The following is a 25,311-nucleotide window of genomic DNA, read 5'->3' as shown; positions in this document are numbered from 1 at the left end:
CATTGGTTTATTTAGTAATTGCACAATGCCATGTTGTTGATGATTATAAAAATAAGTGTCAATTGTAAGACTAGTCAAGATAATTTACTATTTGATAATTTGGGAACTGACCTAATTATTAAGAATATTTCTGGATGTACCTTACTAAGTCTATATCCAGCTGCCAATCCACATATGCAATTATCATTACAATCTATTTATAAAAGTTAGTATTTGACCCAAAATATAAAGTCACGCAGAGAATGTGTGTGGGCCAATATTCTTTAGTCACTCAGGACTTCTGAAAATATTTTCCACAGAGTGTGATTCAAATAAAGAGGGGTTTGCTGGACACTGTCTAACCACTACTCATCAGATTAGCATTGCACAGTACAAATAACTTTCTTGTTCAATGAATGGCTAAAGATGCTTTTGACTGACATTGCATAACTCTAAACGTAAGCTTATACTCTAAGTGATTGTTTTATTTTGTGCTTAAATCAACTTGCCAGTATTTTAGTGTTTATTTCACAAACTATAAAGTAGCCTAAGATTATATTTGCACTTGTCAATATTTTGAAAATGATATGAAAGATAAATTTACATAGGCAATCTGAAGATTTAAAAATGTTGGCTGACAGGGCAGTAATTACTGTACATGAATGGGACTAACTTAGCAAGCTTGTACTCATGCAAGTAATTTCAATTTGAGTGGTCCCATTGACTTAATAGAGCTACTCATACTAATAAAAATTGACAGGAGAAAAAAACCAATACAAAATGATGGATTGCATGTGTCAGATAAATGTCCCAGTCCTGCTCACATTTAACATCAGTAATTTATATAAATATTTTGCATAGGGTATTAGCAATGCACAATTAGTTACTGACAATCATTGCCACATGAATATTCCCTTCTAGTCTCTTTTGCAAGAGAAGTTGCAAGAAATCTTGAGGAATCTGGTATTAGCTCCTGGTAGGTGACAAGATACTGGAAAAGATTGACCAGTGGTCTGATCTAGCAACTGGAAAAGGTAGTGTTTTAAATTTCTTAAAAAACATAACATTCATAATCAGTCCTAATACAAAATGCAACAGGAATAAAATGCTTTTGTAAGGCATAAGTGATACTGAAAACCTGACATTTTAAGATATGAATAATGGTTCTTTTTGATTTGATCTTCAAGGCTATCTTCCAAATGCAGTTATATGTAGCAGTTTGAGGCAATAGGAAATTAAATCAGTCCAGTTAATAGACAGACATTAAATATTTAATGAAAATGGAAAAAAAAGATAAAAAGAAATCTTGTTTCAATGCAACCATCTGTTAAGTGAAACAATAAAATGAGTATAGCTTTTTAAAATATATTATTAGATCTAAACAGAGTATTTTTTCTTTTCCCAATAAAAAAGAGAACTTCTTACCTATCTGATGGATACAGTAAACTGCTAACAGGAAAGCCCATTCTGGTACCCATATCCCTCTGCCAAACCCCATCTTCAGTGGAGCCTGGCACAAGGACGTTGGGTCTGAAGTTGGTCAGGAGTAGTTCACCTGTGCTCTGTCGGTCTTATATAGTAGGTGACTTTGGCTTCAGTCCCAGATTGATTCAGAGAGTCTAGTAAGGTGAGGTTTGGGGGATTTTAGCAAGTGAACAGGTAAACAGAGGATGGTCTTCCTTCCTCAGAAGCTGGCCAATGGTATTTGCATTTTGGGAGGAGTATATGCATATACGTACGTACATTTTGTTAAGGTTCAATCTAATAAAGAAACATAACATGATTGCAAATCAAACACAACTCCTCCACCAATAACAGGTCCTGGAACAAATTTAATTTGGTGTTGCTTTACAGTTGTGCAGGTGGCATGCAAGTAACTATTCTAGGTTTTTCAAGACTGTAACTGATGCCAGGCAGCTCCTTGGCAAAAAGATCCTGCTTATTTCTGAAGTCTGAGGAGGTGTGGAGTATTTCCTATGTGGAGACCCAGCATTAGGAAGTCATGCCGTGCTTCTTGGGGCAGCTGTCTTCTAAAATGAATGGACTAATAACCTTGAAGGGTCCTGTACTATCACACAGTCACACTGAGTGTATGCCATGGAAACCCTTCTGTGTGGCACTGACAAGCATTAGACACCTATCTGAGGAACATTAAGCCAGCTTCACCTAAACTGTATCCTACATTTATTAGAGATGGGCTTAAACCTTGAAACCTACTTCTGAATTCTCTGCATAATCTGATTTTGCCTTCTCGTTGCAAGTATCAGAAGTAATTTCATCCTTCAGCTTTGTAGAAGAAAAAAAATGTTACATTGATTATGGCCTGCGATCACAATCACATTGTTTCAGTATCATTCCTGTGTAATTCCATTCACATCCATGGACTTATAAGGACTACAAATTAGAGAAACAGGCAATGAATCAGGCCTATAAGGCTTGCCAGTAAATGTTTAACATATTTTTTTCTGAATATTGGCTTTTTGCAGTTCTACTGGATTATCATTTCAAAAGCAGGAATGAACATATACTTCAATAAACACAGACTTAATGTCACTTTATCCTTTTTTAGCTTGGCATCGGAGAGGACTAGGATGAGTTGCTCTGGGCAGATTTCTGTCTGTTTCCAAGGTCAATAGACCTTACTTTAATATGGTAAAATGTGGACAAAAACGTTCAAAGTTAGTGAAGCCATTCTTTTAAATCTGCTAGGTTTGGTAAAAATGATGCACAGTCCAGCACTTGGTATACACATAATGTTTGCCCTCAGTTCATCTTCAGCCTCCTGCCAGTTTACGAGAATGAAGGTGGCTGATGAATCAAAAAATCTTCATCATAAGAAATGGAATGAGAGCTGCTGCTCAGTGGGGGATTTAGCAAGAGGCACCTGGGAGATATATTTCAGGTGGGGGAGCCACAGGAGAAAGAGAAAAAAAAAAATTATACTAGTAGGATGTGTAGATATGTAGAAAGGAGTTTCTTTGTGTAAAATGGGACAGTATTATCTTTGGCATGCCTGGTAAGATTCAGTTCAGCAGTCTCTACTGATATTTGTCATTTTTGCTGAAGCAGGGTAAGGAGACAAAGTTGAGAAGGTGTCCTAATTGTAAAATGTGATCACAGCTGGATGCCTAATTCCCTTGGGTTCTTATCAAAAGCCTAACCCACAATTACAAATTTTAAAATATTTCAGTAAAAGAATAGGAAAGTATAATACAATATTCCATTCAGGTGTTACTGAACTGAATGGTGTTATTTTTTTTTCCAATTTATTTCAGTTCAGCCCTTATTTCCACTTTTGTTTAGCACTAAATATATTAGATACTCACTCTATTATTATAAAAATAAACAAAAAAGAGTTCCTTTATAACATGGATTTGATTTTTGGACTGAAATCAGTAGTAACTTGCTATGGCAAGGTTGGGGTACTTAAGTCAACATATTGGCCTGCTATAGCATGAAACATGTTCCCTGTCAAAATATCCAGGATGTTTAATGAAGTTACATCTTCATAATCAGTAGTAAGCTATTTACACACCCTAGATCTATGTCTTCATGCTTCAGCAGACCAGGAGAAAAGAAAAGACTTGATTTCCTGCCCATAGAATGTTGTTCTGTGCCAGTACTCATAATGAATATAAATTCATCTGTACATAGAGAAGACAAATGATATCTTGTTTACGTGACCAGTTAGCTATATTAAATAAATATACACTAGTCTCACTTAAGCAATTAAGCAAGCCACCCAAGAGACTAGGCTTTCAGCTACTAATGTGCGTACACCTTTAGCAGTAGGCTACATGTGATGGTCAGAAATAGCAGAGCTTACCTCCCTTCTCAGTTACATCCACCTCTGCATGAGGAGAATAACAGAACAACAGGATCCTCTTCTGTTACTTTAAAACATTTGGAGAGAGTTTCTTGTTTCCCATTGGGTGTACTAGAGCAAGGGACTACTGATAAAGGGAGGAGTTTTCTGAGGGGGCAATTAGTGCTTTTGATACTCATATGGTGAAGGTGAGGAGGGTGTCTGTAGCTAGGATGACTAGGTGTGTCAGTGGGGTTAAGGCTGTTTTTTCTTTTGCCCTGTCTCTTTTACTGGAGTTGTTGCTAAGCAGAGTGCTGATATCAAACATTTCTTTCTTTTTCTAAGGCAGTTTTTAGTTTTCACTCATTATAACTCTTTGTGACTAGAACAATGCATGTCAAACTTGAATATGCTGCTTCACTGAGCATTTACCAGTGCACAGTATTATATAGCTGTTGTGAAGGTTGTCCCAGTTGTATTTGAAGGTGTTCTTCAGAAGGTGTTGTGCAGAAATATTTCTCAAACTTTACATATTCTGGAGTTGTTATGATTGCTTCTGCTCAAACTGAAACTTTTGATCTCCAGGGAGCAGTGATATTCAAATGATGTTCAGCTTATCCAGCCACACAGCCTCCTTCTTCTCTTCCTCCCTCTCTACCACAGGGAGTGGGTGAAATTGGCAATAACAAAACAGGTACAGAAGAAATTCAGGTCATTCTGTTAGGTGGCTTATGAAATTTTGAAAGTTATCAGGCTATGAGATTTTACTGATCGCTGGGGGAATCATATCTGTAGACGAGAGTATCATAAAACCCAGAAGGGTTAAGTAAACACGTTATTAGCCACATGGGTGCTTGCTCCAAGTGGTTCTTGTAGATTAAAAAAGAAGTAGTTGGAGGACTTTTGAGTTTCCCAGATGGTACAGTGAAAAAAGCCTACCTACGTAGATAGGGAGGAGCAAGGTGTCCTCTTCAGTTGTATGACGGGTGAGAAACCTCAGAAGCAATTTCCAAGTATTTTAATAACAGAAACTTACGTAGCTGTCTTTATTGTTAATGTACACCAGGAATCCACTAAGGGACCACAGTTTTGGTATTGCCTGGTACTAAAACAAAGCACTTTTGTTTGCAGGGGGGAATGTCCAGGGAGGCGTTGAAAGCATTTCTGTTTCTTTCCTGCATTTTTGTCTGTTTTTCTCAGTTTTAATGCTGTGTGAAACCCAGAAGGTTATCTTGAAGTCCCAGTGTCAAATAACATATAAATTAATTTAGAATAGATTGTATATAGTAAAGTTGATATAGACCAGCTCATGTTATAGGAGGTTATTGGAAATTAATTACAACAGCCAAGGATCCAGCTTACACGTATACTTCTGACTCTTATTTTGATCTTGTATCAAAAATCTATACCAGTGGATCAGTCACTAAAAGTACCTCTTGTAAACAGTAAATCCAATATATGTTATTTGACCCATAATTCTGACAATGTATAGTATCTCTCCAATTCTCTTTTCTTCCTATTTTCTTGCACAGAAATAGGGACAAAATTTGAGGTGTTGGTTATACCCATTTAATGCAAAATTTCAAATGCCAGATAAAATGTGGATATCATATATATTATAAATACCATAATTACAACCTGAAAGTAGATCATATAATATGATGGTGGCAAAGGCAAGCATCCAGAAGTTAGGAAGTGGTAGTATTAAGGCTATTAATGAAACCTTCTGTGTTCAAATTACAACTCCACTGGTGTTGTGAACTTCTACCTCCTTACAAGTGTGATAAACCAGAGGTGTAGCTGGGACCCGGGTAAAGCTGCATTGTGCTTCAGAGCTGTAAAGTCCTTGCCTGCCATGTGAACTGGGAAAATGGATGAATAGTTGGATTGGTTAGAGAAGAGAATATTTATTGTGGTGTGGATAGTAAAGTAATGACAGTCTGCAATTAGTGTAAACCAAGTTAGCATTAATCTAAGCAGAGGATCCAGCACACCCTTTCAACCTAGGTCTGTAAAGGTTTAGTTGCTGTCCTTGGCTTGCTCTGCTCATGCATTTCTCACCTTTCTCTGATAGCCTCAACTGTTCTTTCCTTCCATCAGTCTACAGGTGACTCACCAGGGTTTTGCTTTCCAGCCCTACCCAGGGATTCATGCTCACTCTCCACCCTTTTTTCAATGTCCTGTTAATTTCCCCCTAATAAATACATGCACTGCCACTGTGGAAGAAACTGGTGGACACACTTTGTCCATAGGCTCCTTTCCCTGGTTCTTGGAATAGGTGATGCAGTCTGTTTTCTCTTTAGTACAATGTGTCACACCACTTGAGAAATCTCAGAGAGGTTTCTCCATGGAAAACAAAGCTGCGCACGGCTTTCACCTCACAGTGAAAAGCATGTGGAGATAGTGTTAAACTCTTACAGTGAATGGCGGATGAGCTTTTTGCTGTATATGGTTATTAGGGCTTTTTAGTTTGCTACAGTAACTTTAGCACTGGTTATGCAAGGTACTAGGGAGTATGGAAGAAAACTCTGGCTGTAGAGATTAGATCATTTAAATGGAAAACAAGTGAGAGCTAGAAGTAGTGAAGGTTAGAAGAAATGAAGTAAATTGCCTCATTTTTCAGTGACATTAGTCATAGTTCCTTAATTACAGAGTGACACCTTAAGTGCACAGTTGTGCTGTCTTCCCTTTTCTTGATTCTGTTTTAAAGGATCTGGAAAAGGAGCCTGTAACTGGTATCTTGAACAGTTGGCAGGCAAGGAACAGCAGAGCTCTTGCTCTGCTCACCATAACTAAGGGGAATGAAAGATGCAAGAAAAATAAACGAAACTCATGTCTAATAACTTGGCAACAATGGCTTCTCTGCATTTCAAATTGAATTAATGACATGTGGTCATTCATGTTCTGGTTTTCAAATGCAATAGCTCTTCTTAAGTGCACAGGTTGCTTGACTTCTACATGGTCAGCATGTAACCCAGGTGAGCTCAACACCTTTCTTATTGTAATTCTTGCTCCTGGGCTTTAACTATGTGAGTACTCAGCTGTACTGGCTGAATAATTTTTTTGTTTAATTGCCATCCTGTAAAAATATCTGGAAAAAATTTAATAGCTTTGCTGCCAGAAAGCTGCCATGTCTTGTCTTATCTCAGTATTTGACTGTTGGGTGTTTTTTTTTTTTTAGAGTTGGGAGAATGTATATATGTATGTGGTGAATTATTTTTTACCAAGTTTAATGTCCTTAGGTTCATTGTGCACTTAATTCAGCTGAAAGCATAACTTTTCCATTGTACGTGCTATCTGAAAACTCAGCTGGTAGATTTTTCAACCTCAGTATTTGCTTGGTTCTCACAGTTTTAAGATGGTGTTTATACCTCTCATTTGTTTTTTTTCTGGCTGTATTTCAGTTTTGTTTTCCTCTTCTGCATAGTGCTGAGTATGCCTTTCTGGACTAATATCACCACTGATGCTTTGTTACCTGTTTGGCATTCACTGTCCTATATGTTATTGTGCTTCTGCTTTGCCTGTGCATCTTTTCTTCATTTCATAAATTGCTTATTCTGTGCAATACTAATAACATATATGAGCCAAATCTGGCCTTTTGAATCCTTAGTGGGAGACTTAGATATAGTTCATTTTTTCCTTTGTTTTTCTTCTCCACAAGCTTGGCATAATTACTTCTCCTGCCCCAGTAATTGCATGTAGTCCCTCATTGTATTAATTCTTTTTTTCCAAAGCACCCTCAAGTTTCCATTTGCATTTCTTTGGCTACTTCAGAATCTGCTGTTGAACACATTTTGGTGTATTTTTCTCTGTATTAAGAGACATTCTCAGTGATACTTGGTGAGTCATTTCTGCATCTGTTCTATGAAAAACTGTTCAGATTTGAGTATGCTTATTAGTGCTGCGCATATCCTCAATGCTTGACAGACTAAATTTATGCCCATATTGGTAGGGAACTTTAAGTTCAGTCTGAAGACCGTATGTGGGGACCAGGATCATAAATTTAGCTCCTGTCTGCAGTGCTGACTGAGTTTAGAGGCTCAGCTGAACTTCTGCCTAAGGAGTCAAGCTATTACCATCCCTTATTCTCATTGTCTGCCCTATTCTTCAGATTGATGGAAGTTACCTGGCTCTGTCGTGAGCTGACAAACAACAATGCAACAATTCAGTTTTCAGTTCATGGGTCTTCTGCTCCCTCTTTCCCTCTCTATCATCAATAGAGAGTATGAGACAAATCTACAAGTTGAGAAAAGTCTTACACAAACTGACTCCTGGAATAGCCCAATTTGCAAATAAAAGCTCAATATAGTTTTGTTGTGGGCTACCAAGTGTGCAGCAGAGTCCATCTGTTTTGTGACGGCTGATGCTAATGATCAGTGCAGATGACCACAGCAGTTCCTCCCACTGCTCGCCTCTGTGACATCTGTGACATTCCATTCTACCCCATTAGTTAAGATGTGGTTCCTAAGAAGTTCAAACCCACCTAAAGCAGAGCTGCTGCTATCTCCTTTTCCCCTGCAGTGGCTACACGTGACCACCCCCTCCCTTGCTCCAGCCCTGGCACTCTTATGACCCCCACAGCGAACCGGCTCAGTGAATGACCCAGCTCCAAAATTTCATCACCATTTTGTGCAAGATTATCCACCATGAGTTTAATTATTTTCTAAAGTTTTGACAGCTACAGGAATCAATTCATTTTTGTGTTTTATGATCTATTGCTTCTCAAAATTCTTGGGTACATGAACTGAAAACACATCTTTTATAGCTAACATTCGCTGCATGAAATTTTTTGGAGGGAGCTTCTAGGACTTCATACAAGCCCTCCTTTTCTTCTTGTAGCACATTTAGATGCTGCAGTAGCACCTGTAAGCCTTTTCCCTTTCCTACTAATTCTGTTTCAATCTTTCTTTTCCTTACTTATTCCTATTTCAATTTCAGAACTCCTCTTTAATGTTTAAAAATCACCATGAGATCATTAAATGCTCTTCTGTCCGCTCAGGGACAGTGAATCAGTGTTCTAGTTTAATTCCTTTTTCTATATATAGTCATCTTTCATCAAATCCTTCCTAAAAATAGGATTTTCTGAATCCCTAGGCATTGTCCTGTACATAAGACATCACAAGGGCTGCCATATTCATGGGGGAGAAGGGCTGTGAGCTGTGTAGCTGTGGCTATATTACCCTGCTACAATGCTCTCTGAATGCTATCTGTCAAAACACTAGTAAGGACTAGACATTCAAAACACAGTCTAGGCTGATGATGAGTACAGCACCTGCTCGCTGAGTATGTTCTGCAGCCAGCAAACAGAATAAGAGAGGCAAAGAATGGATGTGAATTTGGTGTTATTTCCCTTGCCCCAGTCTAATCAAAGAAGCTGGGCAGGAAGAGGGGTAAGCAGGCTCCTGCTTTCCACAGACTGCAACATCATCCTTTAAGACCAACCAAGAATTATGGGACATCAAAGTGCTGCCTGCCACTGCTGGAGTAGGTAAAGCAGTTGAACTGAGTTTAAAACCACTTGCAACTCATTCAAAGTGCTTAGGAGACAAAAGCTGGGTATTTCTGCTTATGTCTGAGTATGAATGTGGATAAGACACAATTCACGGTAAGAATCTTGATGTTTCTCTGACTGCACTGTTTGACTGCTTCTAGTTGCAGCAAAAGGTTTCAAAGTAATAGAGCAGTATTACTTACTGTTATTCTTTTACTGCTGAGGTGAGTTTTAATTTTAAGTATTGTTCCCTACAAACAGAAAGAACATGCAAAGCAACTCGCACTTGGTTTAAATTAATTGCCATTCTGCATATGGTATTTAATGACCAAAGCAGAATGTTGATGGATCTCATGCAGTCAGGCTTTGCTCTGGGAGAGGCTGCAAGTCACCCATTCTATTTATTATTTGCACATTGTAACCTTTTGATGTATGCACGTATATGCATGCTGCTCTGCTGGTTTACCATAATTAATATATAGCAGCTGCTGAAGGAGATGATCCTGATAGCTGTAAGGGGGTTTGTTTCTTCACTTCTAGTTTCAAATTCCCAAAGAGAATTTGAAATAAAACAGGCTTCACTTCTTCTCATTTCTGTGGCATATGTCTGTAAAGAAGAAGGGAGTCTCCACAACTTTAGCAATTTTATTTCATCCAAACTCAACTGTATTTTAGGACCACATTCAATAATCGTGCTGACTGATCCGTAGAAACATTGCAAGGAACAGTAAAAACTATTCTTGTAGCTTTCTGAACATAATGAGCAAGATTATCATCTCATTTACATTCTTGTACGTCATAGCCTAAGGTACTCAGGTACCCTGCTTACACTTAAGAAGCTTGAGGATCAGATTAAATGCAGATAGTGTGGTATTAAAGTGGCTTAGTTAAGACAGGAGGCTATACAATACTGAAGAGGTGCTCTGAGATCCTGAAGGTCATCATCCAAATACCTGCCCATCACAGGCTCTTTGTGAAACTCATGTCACTACACATATGAACTCTTTAAATTTGTGAGTTAAGGTATGAACTCTTTGGATCCTATGTAGGAAGGGTAGACTTCAATATGAAAACCAGTCCCTGGGAACAAAAATCTTGCTGCCATCTCATTGCTGAGCTTGTCGGTTCTCTTTCTGTAAGCAGCAGGCAATGGTGTGAAGGGCTACACACTGCTTTTTTTCTTCACCGCTCCTTTTTCTTTGCTGATGGATTTCCATGCACCTCAGCTGCATATTCTACAGCAGCCCTCACCCCTTTGCCTAACTCTTCAATCCCACTGTTACCCACAGACAGCAAACAGCCTCCTCTGCAACTCCAAGCTGTTTGTACTCACCGAAATGTCCTACCAAATGGCCTTCCAACTTCCTTTTAAACTCAGCCTGTGCTGCTTGCAACACCTCTACTTGTACTCCAGTATTCACCCTGCCTATTGCTTCGTAAACACCTCCACACAAGAGCACCTCATGCTTTCTGGCCCTTCGTGGAAATAAGATCCTTGGACATATGTTTGCCGTGTACTCCTGAAGCAGCCTGTCAATCACTGTTTCTTGCTGCAGAAGCATGTCTTGCCATTCTGAAAAGGGGAAGTGAAGAGGGGCATAATATGGGTATAAAAGAAGCAGAAATATCAGGAAAGGGACTGGAGAAGCAGAAATACAGTTGTGTTCCATAAAGATGTGTCTTCCGGCTCTGATAATAACAATTCCTGTGTGCAGCTTATTGTAGCTCAAGTAACTGCTCAAACCTGTTAACTCTAACTTCTTTTGATAACATCTAAGTCATGAATAAATATTAAAGTAGCTTATTAAATAGCATTGCATATAGAAGTGCTTGAAATTTCCCATCATAATGAAAAAAGGAGGCTACAGATCATTTCATTACATGTTTCTTAGGGTATCCCATACCCATACTACCCTGAGATAGTGTAGCTCATGGTCAATGTAGAGCATAATATACCATATACCCAGTGCTGAGGACTAAGATGAAGTGTGTTAACCTGTCAATCTCTCCTAACCCATCTGTTGATAGAGTAGGTAAAGCAGCTGAACTGTTTCAAACCACTTGCAACTCATTCAAAGTACCTAGGAAACAAAAGCTGGGTATTTCTGTGTATGTCTGACTATAAACGTGGATAGGACACAATTCACAGTAAGAATCTTGATGTATATTGCAAGAAACATTATTAGAAAAGATATCAAAATAAATTGGCTGTAATTCAGAATCAAAGTAGCAGTGTGATCATTAACAGGAATCTGGTGGGGCTATGGTCTCTTACAAAAGTGGCTATGGCAGTCTGCTGAGAGTCAGGAGTCCTTGAATTTATTTTCAACTTTATGATTTCCTTGCAGAATGCCAATGTGCAAAATTCCTCTGTGTGGGTGATTTCCCTTCTATCTTTTGCATGGCTAAAAGAATTTTATTATAAATGTCTCTACATTTACCTACTAGTATGATAGGAACTTGATACTGGTTGCTACTGGAGTAAAAAACCCTAATTACTGAAAATTGCTAATTTAAAATGCTAACCTTTTTTCCCAGATTTTGGTGTGCAAAGGGTAGGAATGGGCTTTTCCACCTGCAATGACTTTGTTATATCTTGGCACTAGGAGCAAATTAAAGTAGCTTTCAGGTTGTCCTAATCTGAGCAAAGGAACTAGTCCTCTCTTGTTCTACTTGTGGAAGCAGTGTTTCACCTCCCGCTTTGACTGTATTAAGTATTGCTTAGATGAAGCCAAACATCTGCTCTGCCATGTCCTTCCATACATGGAGGTATATGCAATGCCTTATGTCTATCCTTTACGAGCCACAGGTCAGTGTCACAGCAGCCCTCAGTTTGGTACAGTGGTTCTGTGACATTTCCAAAGATAATTTCAAAGTAATGTTTAAAGTTTCAAGCCACAAACTTGGCCAACTCAAGGACTTTTTAGGCACATTTTATATATTTGAGAGATAGATTGACTTCTTTTCTGCTCCCTTTCAAGTTGATAAGGAGTTTTTCCATTGTATTCAGTTTGAACATAATCATGTCAACTGTGAGGGAACCTTTTGGGGCTCTTGTATGTAATAAAACTTATTGTTGGATTAACACACCTTAATCATGAAGGGAAAGGTGGTCTCAACCACAGAGCATTGTGTATATACACCCTGGACAATCCAGTGTTTTTTTCCAAAGTGCTACTTTGCTCCTAACAGAAACAACATCCTGTATATATCAAGATCAAAGACAAGTAGGACTTTGGGAAAGAATTTCCAGTTTGACCACTCATGGAACAATTAAATGAGGTCATTCTGTACATCAGAGACATTAGCTGTACCCAAGAAGACATTTGGCTCTAGAATTATTTGGTAGGATATTTGTGGATCAAACCCAAATAAAGGTTCTGAATGGAGTAAAACCTTTGGTATATTATATTTTGAAACCAAGGAGAAGAGAAGAGAATGTCAGGAAACTCTTATGTTTGTTCTTTTGGGTGTACCTGCTAATTAGTCACTCTTCTACCTAATATTTGCTCATAAAGGAATGTAAGTATATTTATGCATGTAATTTAGCCAGTTCTACACCAAAACTTATTTAAAAAATCATTTTCCTCAGACCTTTTTTATTCAACGGCCCTTGAATGTTAATGTGGGAAAGTTGTTCCTGTGGGCTTACAGGCAGGAAGATTAGCTGAATTGATTTAGTGAAGAACACCTTGGGAAAGGAACTGTGTTTGGGTATTTTTTCTGTGGTCCAGAGATCCAGATAATGAAAGTGATGACAAAGATCTATGCAAATTAATATTTTTCTTACATTATGCTAATTTGCTAAAACATAAGAATTTGCACTTGTATTTTAGTGATTAACCTTAGATATCCTCTATTCTTCACAGCTGGGTAAGAATTTAACATATGTAGAACATTATTCATCTCCCACTGAAATCAATGAAGAGACTTCTGTGGATGCTCATACAAATTTTATGAATCCTTTGATAATGATTGTTTCCTTTCACATGCTGGCTTACTAAGTGGGCAAAAAACTTCCTATTCCAAGGCAATGTATAATGCAGAATTGTGGAAGCTGAATGACTGCATATCTACTGATATGAATTAGTATCTTGAACCATCAGTTATACATTAGCTAGAACAAGACCGACTGTAGTTTTGATTTGTTCCTGAATCTTTCTTATATCTTTATCTTACAGCACTGCCAGATGTGATTACACAACATTTTCCATGCTAAGACCTTCTTTCCAATTGCTATGATTTGGTCAAGCTTTTAATCATTTAGTTGAGATTTTACAGACTTTTGATCTACTTGTGCAAAGTATTTTTGGAAGGTGAAGCAGGAAGTTTTTCAGTCAGAATGATCCAGCTGTTTAGAAAGTGGCAAGAATAAATTGCTTGATATATCATTTAACAAATCAACGTGTTGCAGGATAAGGGAATTTGGGGGGATCTTGATTCTGTTTTAAAAGCATGTCTTGACAACTATGCTTGAAAAGCAAAACACTGTTCATTAGAATTTACAAGAATTCAAGTTGTTCATACAACTGCTGATGCCATCCTAGATTGTTACATTTAGCTCAGAGAGATCCCAGTATTTCCATTGTGTGGTAAATCATTCAATGGATGCCAAATCAAACTCTTAATTCTGTAATTCAGCAGAAAAGTAAACTAGATACTGGGAAACAGAATCAAACCTTTCTGATAAATACGTGTTTGCTTTGCTAATAAGTTGGAGGTTTTTTCCCCCAACACTAATGTAAAACAAGAACAGTAGGTAAGTTGGTGTTGGTTTTATCCAGATGAGAACTACTTCCACTCTGTTAATGTAGTATAAGAATGACCACAGTAGATGATAGGAAATGTCCATCCAACCCAATACTCTACCTGCGGCTGTGGCCAGCATAGCACGTCAAAGAAAGAGCTTAGCAAGTGAGAAAATGAATGGGATGTTATAACTATTTGTATAAAGAATTCTCTTCTGTACTGTTCTGGGCAAGCCATGGAAAGGACGTCATGCTTCTGAATTTTATTTGTCTTGGAGGTGGTGTGCGGACATCCTTGTACCTCAGTCTCTTTTAAATGACGTTGCTTGCTGGAGTTTAAGAAAAGTGTCTATTTCTAGTCAGCTTTGTTCCCCCCCTCCCCTCCCCACCCCATTTGATGGCTGCTGTTTACTCCATGAACACTGTGACTACTGTCCTAAAACTAGCAGAGCAGGGGCCAGACTACTACTGACATGACTAGCAAAATCCCAGTTTCAGGCAGTTGTCTGTTTCCTTTAAGCTTCATAAATAGCACAGGTAACCTTAGATGCCTATTACTGTTCTCTCTCTCCTCTCTTCCGTGTCTTTATATTACCTTTTATCTCTAAGAATTCTCACGTTTCATGTTTGTACAGCACAGCAGAGAGTAATTGTATGCCATTCTACTACACCACCATGGCTTAATAAATATCTAGATAAATAATAATAGGACAATGCAGAGAGATCTAAACAAAATGAAACTCTATTCTAGTTTGGCAAAGCATGTATGTGCATATTTCAAAGAATTGATTCAGACCATAGTATATTATAGTGCCTAGCACAGGAAAATCCTAGTTCATGTGAGTGGGGTTCTTAGCAGTTGGGGTAACACTAATGCCAAAGCAAGCATTTAGTTTATTCTGAAATGCATATGTTCTTAAACTACCTTTCTGAATAAGTACGTGGACTGGAATTGGGTATTAAGTGGAATTTGACTTTACAGACGTAAGTAGTCCCAGTTGTTCTAACACAGCTATTTGTGAGTTTAGAGTTTCATAAATTCTCAAGAAAGTTGCTGAGTTGACAACTAAGAACCAGTACCCCACAGGAAGTGAGGGAAATGTTCTTAATGAAATGCAATCAGAAAACTAGAAAAAAAACCCCAGACATGGAGAGGAAAAAAAAGAAAAAACAGAGGGAGAGAGAGTAGACAGTAGACTCGCCCTTTTCTTGCTACTCATTCCCTCCTATAAAGGAATGTTACTCATGCTGTTGCATGATTTTTACAGAAATATTTCAACCAAAACTCCCAGTCCTTCTTCTGTGTTCCTGTAGCCTTCACATGGCTTCCAAACAGAGTGTCTTGATTACTTATATTGATCTTTTCATCAGAGAGTACATTTTTGATGACGATTTACTTTATCTACCAGCAATTATTTTACAAGGCTCTGATCTGTCAGCATGTGCATTGTGTTGGAGTAGAGCCAAGACCACACCTCAATGACATTTTTAGGCACAAGGCTGAAGGTAATACAACTCATCCACAATGGCAGTCTCTGTCTGACTGTTTGCTCTGTATGGATTCAGTTTGTGTGACGCCTGTTAAATACCTAAGCCTTTGTCAAAATGAATAAGAGATTTATTATCAGGGATAAAATGACAGCTACTTTCAACCTTTGGAGAACTCAAGGGCAAAGCAGTTTTTCCAGTTAGAAGGAGGACTTTGTCCACTACCAGCAACTAATGATGTCACATGCATGGATAGAAGTGGAGGACCCTGAAACAACCTACCATGAAACCAGATTCAGTAAAACAACCACCACTGCCCCAAACACACCAATGTTAATACCAGCAGGACCAACCTTTCCTGCTGGGAGCAATCCCTCAAGACCCAGGAGCTTTTCTGGGATGTGTTTACAGGTAAAATACTGACTGCTTGTTTAGTATTTGTCTACATGGTTGTTACATAGGTATATGTCTTCTATGCAGTGTATAGACATGTAAATGTAACACTACAGTATGCTCTACTTGAAGTAAAAATCAATGTTGCACCAGTACAGCTAGCAGGAGTCAGTCCTACAAGTCCCTTTTACATCTAGCAACATATATATATTTCTATATATATTAATATATCAACACTAATAATATTATTATTAATATTATAGTAGTAGTACTAATTGTTTAGAGTGTCTACAGTAGAATAGAATTACATGGAGAAAGCAAGCCTTTAAACATATCACTAGAATAATGCTGGATTTTACTTCAAGTGTCAATGATGCAAATGTTTTCCTGCAGCTGACTGTGGGCCAAATTCTGTCCTGAGTGTGCAAATCCAGTCCTCCTGGCTTCAGCTGAATGGGCTAGGAGAGTAGGATTTTGCTGGATTTTACCACTTCCTTAGGTAAGCTTATCTAAAAAATAACTCTCTGATGGCAAAATATTTAGTCCCCTTTTTTTGAAGATGACTGGAGGGCTTCTGTGCCAAAAAGCTTGTCTAATTTTTCCAATTATGCCAGCTGAGCCAATAAAACATTATCTCTACCTACAAACCTTGTATTACTTACGACCTTCATTTGAGAGAGAGAGAAGGCTGGGTAGACCTCAGAAAAGTAATGGTACAAGTAGCTCCAGATTGATTACTGAAAATAAGAGGGAAAATATTTGGTTGAAATAGCAAACAACGATAGACAACAAATCTGCACTTTCCCTGTAGATCCTTTCCCCTTTGGGATCCTTGTGCACTAACCACAGAAGTACTCTTAATGTGAGAGTTCATATATATCAACGCAGATTGCCTAACACAGCTGAAATATGAGTCACATCCTAGATTACACACAACTTTTTGGGAGAAAGGAACAAAATAACCTGCTGCCTCAAGCAGAACACTGTTTGCTATTGTATTGTACAAAAGTTTGACAAGATAGACCAATGATGTTCTATGCATCAACTGATAGGTGAATAAATCAAATGCACAGCTGTGAAAAACTTCCTGTGTGATTCTGAAAGCAGCTAGCTATATTTCCTGGAGACTAATAACATAGTTTCTTCAGAGAAGTGAAAACTTATGGATTTCATTTCAAATATAGATACATATTATTGTTTTTAAAAAAATGCTTCAAATATGTATTTTGAAACTTCAAGAAAACATACATGTCAGTAAGAATGAAACAGTAGCCTATATCATGAAACAGAAGAGATGCAATATAATCATCAGTACAAATATGCATTAAGCTGCATGATACAATGGATATTAAGAACAAAACAAAGAATAAATAACAAGACAGACATAGCCTCAAGAAATATAAGCAAGGATAGAATTGCTCTTTTGGTAAGGTGGCAAACAGGCTGTGCTTGCATACATTCTGCTATTTCCTTGTAAGCGACCTGTTTGATCTTGACAGTCATTATTTTTGCAGTCAGGATAGCTGAGTTCATTGGTATGACACATCAGATTCTCACCAGTACCAGAACACAGTCTGGCACACCTTACGGAGAGGAATATGTAGAGCTTTGAGCCTTTCCTATATTGTCCTGATTCAGCCCATTGTCTAAACTAACAGAATGTTCAGCCTTGCCTGAAGGCCCTGTGAACAGGGCAAAAATGTGCACCAGGCAGAGACAGGGGAGCATCTGCTAAGGCACACTGTAAAACACAGTACCTATGCAACTTTGCTCTGCCAGGCAACTAGGATCAATCACCAAAAACTTGCTGATAAAAAGAGAGGTTGGAAAAAGGACCTATTTTCAAAAAACAGCTGGAGATATTTTTCTCTCTTTTAAACTTTGAGGAAGCTAAAAACCATACCAAATCCCAGTGATGTTAGAAACTGGACTTTATGGAGAATGGCAGGGTAGGTTTCTTTGTTCACCTGCGTATAAATACTGCATGGTGTGTGCTTTGCCACAGAGGATATAGGAGGGAGGCAGGGCATTGCCGTGCCCTTGCTGCAGGGGCCAAGGGATGCTGGCCCTGGGGCTGCAGCAGGGCCACAACAGCCCTACCAGGGCTGGGAGTTGTTGGGGGGCAGTTTGCCACCAGCACTTTTCCACCCTTTACATATAATCTTGGGTGTGAGTTAACAGGTTACTTTGCTGAGGCAGATTAGCTTGTGCTCCACTAAGTCATTTTGGGGTGGAAACCCTATGATTTAATTTGTGGTGCCTGCTTGGAAGGGAGGATAGAGTTGTTCCACCCCAAATTCCTGTAAAAAAACCAACCAAACAAAAAAAGGAGCAATTAAAAGAAAGGGGAAAATAAAGTCCCAGGCCTTTCAGGCACAGTTTTGATTGCTGTCCCATGAGCAGAAGCACAGCAGACTTGCCAAGTCCTCTCAGAACAGGTCTCCCACAGAAGTGGGAGTAGAGCGCTGCAGGTACATACCTCACTGCATTTCTGCTGAAGTGATGGTGATGGTGAATTGCCATCCCTGGAGCTGCAGGCGCACTGCATGTGCGGTACAAGGTGCTGCCTGGGTGGTGGCAGTCGCCCCTCCACCTGTGGGGGACTGCGCTGAGGTAAACTGTGGCTGGCAGCCCCCGCGAAGGGCAGCACTTTCTCTGGGAGGCAGGCCACACCTCGCATTTAGGCGGACATTATCCTCGGGGGCTTTACCCAGCCTCAGTGACAGCCAGGGAGTGTGGCACACCTCAGGCCGACCACCTCAGCTGCTCAGCTGCCAGCTACCCGGGAGCAAGGCGTTTCCTGCTGGCGGTGCCCCACGTCCTGCAGGTTTAAGATTACGTACCTGAAGGCCACCTGGGGAAGGGCATCCTCTCTGTCATATTTCCCAATATTTCCCAGGAGGACACTCCTGGACCTTGTTGAGTTTGGGGTTAGGCCCTGGGAAGGACACAACTTCCTTCTGCCCAGCCCCTCACAGCTCCTGTGCTGCCACCTTTTTGAAGCATTGTCTTCAACGGTTTGTGACAGCTGTGATGGTGTTTGGAGTGGGAAAAGCCCTATGAAGGCAGTGGGTGGTTGTTCTCTTGCCTCCCTCCCAAAATGCTCTTACACCATGGATGAAAAAGTTGTGCCACATTCAGGTAAATCTGTTTCATCCCATACTGTTTACTCTGAGCCCTTGTAAAAGGAGTTTTCAAAGAGCCATGTGGGGCACAGTGTGGTTTGATTCTTTACTATTTAATGGCATTTGTGACTAAATTCTGTGTGAGAAATTATTTGTAATGCATTGCATTAATTCTGTCTTTGATATAAGCTTTTAAAAAACACAGTCGCCAGAATTGAGCAATTTGTACTGGGCAGCTTTATCATGGGCAGTTTCTGAATGCTTAGCTTGGCCCCGTCACCAGATCAGATTAATCTCAAATGAGATTTGAGGTTAAAGTGAATTGACTACTTGAAAAAATAACCTGCCTTTAGAAAGATGGTACCTTCTTTATTGTTGCTATCATAAATGCAAGAAAGATCATAATCCTCATGCTCTACTTTGTGTTTGATTCCCAGCATATGACGGCCTGATGCTCCTGTCATGTGTGCTAGAAAAATCATGGAATAACACCAGTGTGACCATACCAGAATGAGTCAACCAAGGTAGGAGAAAGTCTCTGTCTCTCTCTGGTAACTTTTGTCTATTTATTTCTAATCCCTGTGTGTTGTTCAAATGTGCTTCCTCAGTTGGGTAAGTGAGGTGTGCTTACTGAGGCATTTGGGATGTTCAGTAATATTTTCAGTTGGGACGGGTGAACTGTAAAAAAGAGTCTCCAAGCTATTTTCATAGTTTCCTGAAAGTCTCAGAGATTAGTCACAGCACATATTTGTATTTTCCCATAAGGTAAATTGAGATCCTGCTAATATCATGTCCACTGTAGTTACGTCAGTGTAATGCTGACAGGTTTTAACTTGTCTCTTGGAGCACAGGTTAGCTTTGATGGCCTTGTGGCTTAGGATTGCTGTTTTGTGTGAATTTCTGCTTCGGGAGTGCCAAAATGGCTTCTTTGATACTGAGGCAGAAGAGCTCATGAGCTTTGTGAGGTTCACAGGAGTTGAGCAGACTTGAACTATTCTTTGCACTATCCCTGTGCTGTACTCTGAGCCTGGAGAGCTGAGAACAGGCAGATTACAGTAGATCATGTAGTCCTTTAATCAGCTGAAGTCTTCCTTGTGCCAGATAAGTGGCTGATAATTTAAGTCAATTTTATAGTGCAGTTATGTCACAGGAGAACTTGTAGGAGTTTAAGTATAAACAAAGGTTTGGCCCAGATTTTTGCACAAATATATCTCTGCATTTAACTTATAAAGGCAATCTGTAAGATCAAGTATTCCCATGAGGTGCACCTTTTTATTGTGTTCCCTCCACTACCTGGCTTTTTTGGTGATCCTACAGAAGTCTCCTCTCTTTTCCATGGTGTGATTCAGCAGTGGCTGTGCTGGTTTTATGTAAATACATCTGAGGCCTTGGTCACCCACTGCTATAGAAGGGCTTCCTTTCACGGGTGAGTTCTTGCACTGGTGAAAAGGCACAGATGAATCCATGTGGTCTGATGAGTGAAGTTCATAATGCTTTTTGGTGGCATTCCTCCTTTTCCCTCAAGCCCACTGTTCCTCTTGCAAAGACAGTGACATAAAGGAATTCTTCAGGAAAGAATTTACGAGCAGATCTAATAAATCAATGATAAGCTAAGGTGGGAAGGGGCTACTCTTTGTTTATGTAAAAAGCCAGATTTTGTGAATTTTCTGCTAAATGTTTGTATTCTGCTGGAAAGCTTGCTTCAGAGATGCCTTTTCTTCAGGACCTCCAGCTTGCTAGGTTCAAACAAAATTGCAAGCTACTCTGTTATTTCTGGTTAGTAATTGCCCTGAATTAACAGGCTGTGTGTGTGAAGCTTCTGGTGCTAAGCATTTCAGACTGAAGATAAAAGATAAATGAGAGGTGGAATTGTTGATGAGTTTGTCCCATATATACCTTTGCTGGTCTTTACACACACACACACACACATAAATAAATAGAGAATCTATAACAACATAATATACATTTACAGTGACTAACAAACTTATTTTTTCTTTTATAAAAGTCCAGAGTATATTGGAAATCTGAGAATTATTTAGGTTGAAAAATTACTTCTGATGGAATCTCAGCTGAGATTAAAAGACTGTTGAAATACTGGTCATTAAAATTCTGTCTAGGATTACTGAGGGATGAATTATATTGATCCCATAGCTTCCTTGCTAAAGGTAAAGGTTTTTTAGATGCCTCTGTTAGATCAAGCGTACTGTGACAACTTCTTTATTATGAATGCTATGCAACTGCACCTTGCCATGAAGCATGTGATTCAGTATTGTTTTGCATTATCTTCAGTCAGCACATATTTAGTGCAATTATAATGCTCATTTCCTGTAAAATAACAGATATCTGAATAATGGACCTGAATTTCAATTAGAATGAGGTCATACAGCAGTGATAGAACTGCATCAAGTAGAATAATCTCATTCTCCAGAACACAGAGCAACCACTAACTAATGTGAATAAGAAAGTTCTGCTGTGGAAGGAGGTCATTCCATGATGCTGTTTATTATGCCTTTTCCACAGATTCTATATCACCTACTGTCATAATATGTCTGCCAACTCTCATATTGTGCCTGTGTTGCAGTTGGCAGTCATGTGCCTCAGTAGGTGTGACATTGAGCAATGCGATAAAGCTCAGTTTTGACCCCAAACCTCCCTAGAGATCAGCTAAAGTGGAAGGAGAGGTTTTGACTGGCTCCTTGCTGGGTGACGGAACAGCTGCAGAGTCCACATCTAATATTCCCCCAAACTTAGGCCAGTTCCAAATTTGCCTTGGAGTCAGGCTCCCCTTAAATATTTCCGGCATTTATTTTTTCTGAAATCAGTGAAAACCAGTAACAGTCATAGGGATATCCTTGGGGTTAGACTGGTGCAAGTGCAGAAGCAATGGTTTAGTTTCAGAATTGGCTACTAAACTCATGCAGTTGTCTACAGCATTTTGTGAGACTTAGTGCATGAGATGTCTATAATTGCTCATGTTTAATGGCTCCATTTTTGACTGCCTGGACAGCCTTTACTTTCTTAAAAGAGGAGGCAGCAAAAGTGGGATTTTATTTGCATCCATGGCTGTAACAGCAGGAGAGGAGTTAGCAGACAAAATTTCTGTCTATTTTAAGTATGTGAATAATTGTTAGTAACAACAATTATTGTAACAGTGCAAACATTTGCTGGTTCCTTATAACCAAATTGTAGTTATAAATAAGAGTTATAATGAATGCCAAAAGAAATCTGAGACTCAAGAAGGAAGAGATTTTTTGAAACAGTAAGGAGTAAAAGAAAAATCTGACAGTCATGAGCACTGCATCATTTGTAAAAATGTATTTTTTGTGCATTTATAATTGTTTTATTATTAAATTAATAATGCTCAAATAGAACTAGTCTCCTATTATAAAACTGTTCTAATTTGGCTGGTTGCAACAGAGCTGCTCTTTTTTGCAATGGTAGAACAAAACCTGTTGAACAGGAAGAAAGCTCTCTCCTTTGAGTTGGGTTTTACTATTATAAAGTGTGGTTTCTGATTTTGAGTTGTCTTTTATCAGCCTTGCTCCTGGATTGTGCCACAAACAATCCTAAGACTTTCCATAGCTGTTTTCAGAATGTGATGTGGCTTAAAAGCTGGCTGTCATGCTTTAACAGTGAAATGAATTACTTGAAGTGGACTCCTAGGTGGTAAATCTGAATAGACATATAATTTCAGGTTATATTTTATGTGTTACTGATAATTACGAAGCATAGTGGAAAAGTGATTATTAGTGATTTGTTATTTACACTGCAGAGTTTTAAAATGCTGTGTGAGAAAAGGGGAAAAATAAGCTGGTCATGCAGTAGTTAGGCTACATTATAGGAGTCCTGAGTGGGGAGCAAGTGTATGAATGCCCAAGGAAGGACTGCTGACAGCCAATATTGAAATTAGACCTTTGAATTTTGTACAGATGGAATAAGTTCTGTCCTAAGTGAATGATTTCTCTGCTGCAATTTATTTGTGTTTGAAAGATGGTCAGATAAGAAAATAAAATAATTAAGTGACGTATAAACAAGTCTTGGTATGTTATGTGGAATGGATGCCTGTAGATTCAAGAGTAAGTTAAGAGCAAAGTTTATCTGAATGACTTGAAAGCAAGGCAATAGTTATACGTGGCTTACTTCGAAGTGCCTTGAAAGAAACAGTTTTGACAGAAAATCTTTTCATTCAGGCTTGTAAACTGTGAGCCTAGAGCCCTCTAGTGTTAGCGTTGGTGTAATATACATTAATTATCTATAGTATAGTTCAGTGTGACCTGCACAGTAATCTGACCTGGGTCAATAAAGAGCTACCAAGCCAATCACTTTCTTCCACCTGTTTGTTTATTGACTTTATTATTATCTATGTTCAAATAAATTTAAACATAAAATTTTATTTAAAAAAAATTGGCAATTTATTTTTGAGAGATATAACTGATCTCATTCATCCCAGTTTTTAGAAAGGTTTACTTTGGAGCTATTACCTAGTCTGTGTCAGCAATAACTTAGAGCAAAGATAAGGCCTATGTAAAGGAAAATTTAGGAAGCCTTTAAGGCTGGTCTACTACATCTACTGCAGCTCTCTGTTTTTCACTTACTCTGTGTCTTGTTTCAGGGAGTCTCTGCAAGTCTTTCCACTTGCTCTTTCATGCCCAAAGCATGCTGTCCCCCTGTTCTCCTTCTCTTGAATTGAGGGTTCCCATTTGCTCTTTCCCAGCACGGAGACTGCATCCGTGATACAGATCCCTCCTTCTCCAAGGCAGGGTCTCCAGGATGTCTTCAGCCACAGGTTCTGTGTGCCTCCATGGTTTGCCTTGGCTTATGTTTCCCTTCCTTGTTTCCTTGCCTCCTTGTTTCCCCATGCCAGAACCAAAGTCTGTCCATTCCTTTGCTTCTCTGGTTTTTTTTTGTTTGTTTGTTTGTTTGTTTGGTTTGGTTTGGGTGTTTTTGTTTTTGTGGTTTTTTTTTTTTCTTCTTATGCCACTGTTTTAGGTGCCACCAAACTCTAAGTTGGTTTTGGCCTCTGCTGTCCCTGTCATTATCACCTCTCAGTCTTCCCATGTGCCGCATATTATGTGTCTCTCATTCCCTTCTTCCTCATCATATTAGATTTTCTTATTTCAGTGAGTTATATGAAGTGGCTGGTGGCACAGACTTAATACACACACAGTTTTCCAGGGAAGAGGGTAGCTGCTGGGATAATGAGATACAGGCTTTGCATGGAAAAACAGATAATGATCTTGAAGCAACATGCAGGGAATCTGTTATTTCAGTGGGTTAACTGCGGACAAGGAACTGTTGTGGACCGTGATAATTGATTTTATGTTATAGACAATCTCTTTTCCCTTCTGCAGAATGAGTGGGAGAAGAATAAGTTGCTAGCTTGCCTGGGAAGGCCAGAGAATCTGTCACTCGCCAAACCAGTTAGAAATTCAGTAGTAGTGCTGCATTGGGAAGCCAGGTGGGTTAAGTGGAAAGGAAGGAAGAGAGCAGTATGCCACCTGAGGCCTCATTTGGGAAGCAGAAGAGCCTAAGGACTAGAAAAACAAATAGTGAAGTAACAATTTTTCAACAGGAAGCTGGGAGGAGGCAGGGATTTTTGCCAGCAGGAAGTATGATGTTACTAGTGATCCCTGGGGGTGCTGGTTGACAGCCGGCTGAATATGAGCCAGCAGTGTGCCCAGGTGGCCAAGAAGTCCAATGGCATCCTGGCCTGTATCAGAAATGGTGTGGCCAGCAGCAGCAGGGAGGTGATTGTTCCCCTGTATATGGCACTGATCAGGCTCCACATCGAGTACTGTGTTCAGTTTTGGACCCCTCACTACAGGAAAGACATTGAGGTGCTGGAGTGTGTCCAGAGAAGGGCAACCAAGTTGGTGAGGGGCACAAGTCTTATGAGGAGCGGCTGAGTGAACTGGGCCTGTTTAGCCTGGAGAAAAGGAGGCTGAGGGGAGACCTTATCGCTCTCTACAACTACCTGAAAGGAGGTTGTAGCGAGGTGGGTGTCGGTCTCTTCCTTCAGGTGGCTGGAGACAGGACAAGAGGAAATGGCCTCAAGTTGAGGCAAGGGAGATTTAGGTTAGATATTAGGAAAAAATTTTTTACTGAGAGGGTTGTCAAACATTGGAATGGGCTGCCCAGGGAAGTGGGCAGTGCTCCATCCCTGGAGATGGTGACTCAAAAAGCGAGTGGATGGGGTACTTCAGGACATGATTTAGTGGGCATGGTTGATGGTTGGACTTGATGATCTTGAAGGTCTTTTCCAACCTAAATGATTCTATGATT

The 25,311-nt window shown here is 39.3% G+C and overlaps 1 protein-coding gene across 1 annotated transcript in view; it reads right to left on the bottom strand.

The window, feature by feature from the left end:
* LOC104319693 (mucin-5B) overlaps positions 1 to 11,183 on the bottom strand; it is a 56,218-nt gene extending 45,035 nt beyond the window's left edge. Inside the window, exons 1-2 of the mRNA XM_069804036.1 lie at positions 11,180 to 11,183; positions 10,609 to 10,848 (exon numbers count right to left, since the gene is read on the bottom strand). Coding sequence (XP_069660137.1) covers positions 10,609 to 10,848; positions 11,180 to 11,183 — 244 coding nt within the window. The remainder of the gene's footprint in view (positions 1 to 10,608; positions 10,849 to 11,179) is intronic.
* Between the last annotated feature and the right edge of the window lie 14,128 nt (positions 11,184 to 25,311).

The sequence above is a fragment of the Haliaeetus albicilla genome, chromosome 16 (genome assembly GCF_947461875.1).
Source record: "Haliaeetus albicilla chromosome 16, bHalAlb1.1, whole genome shotgun sequence".
Lineage (NCBI taxonomy): Eukaryota > Metazoa > Chordata > Aves > Accipitriformes > Accipitridae > Haliaeetus > Haliaeetus albicilla.
This window is presented reverse-complemented; position numbering and strand designations above follow the sequence as displayed.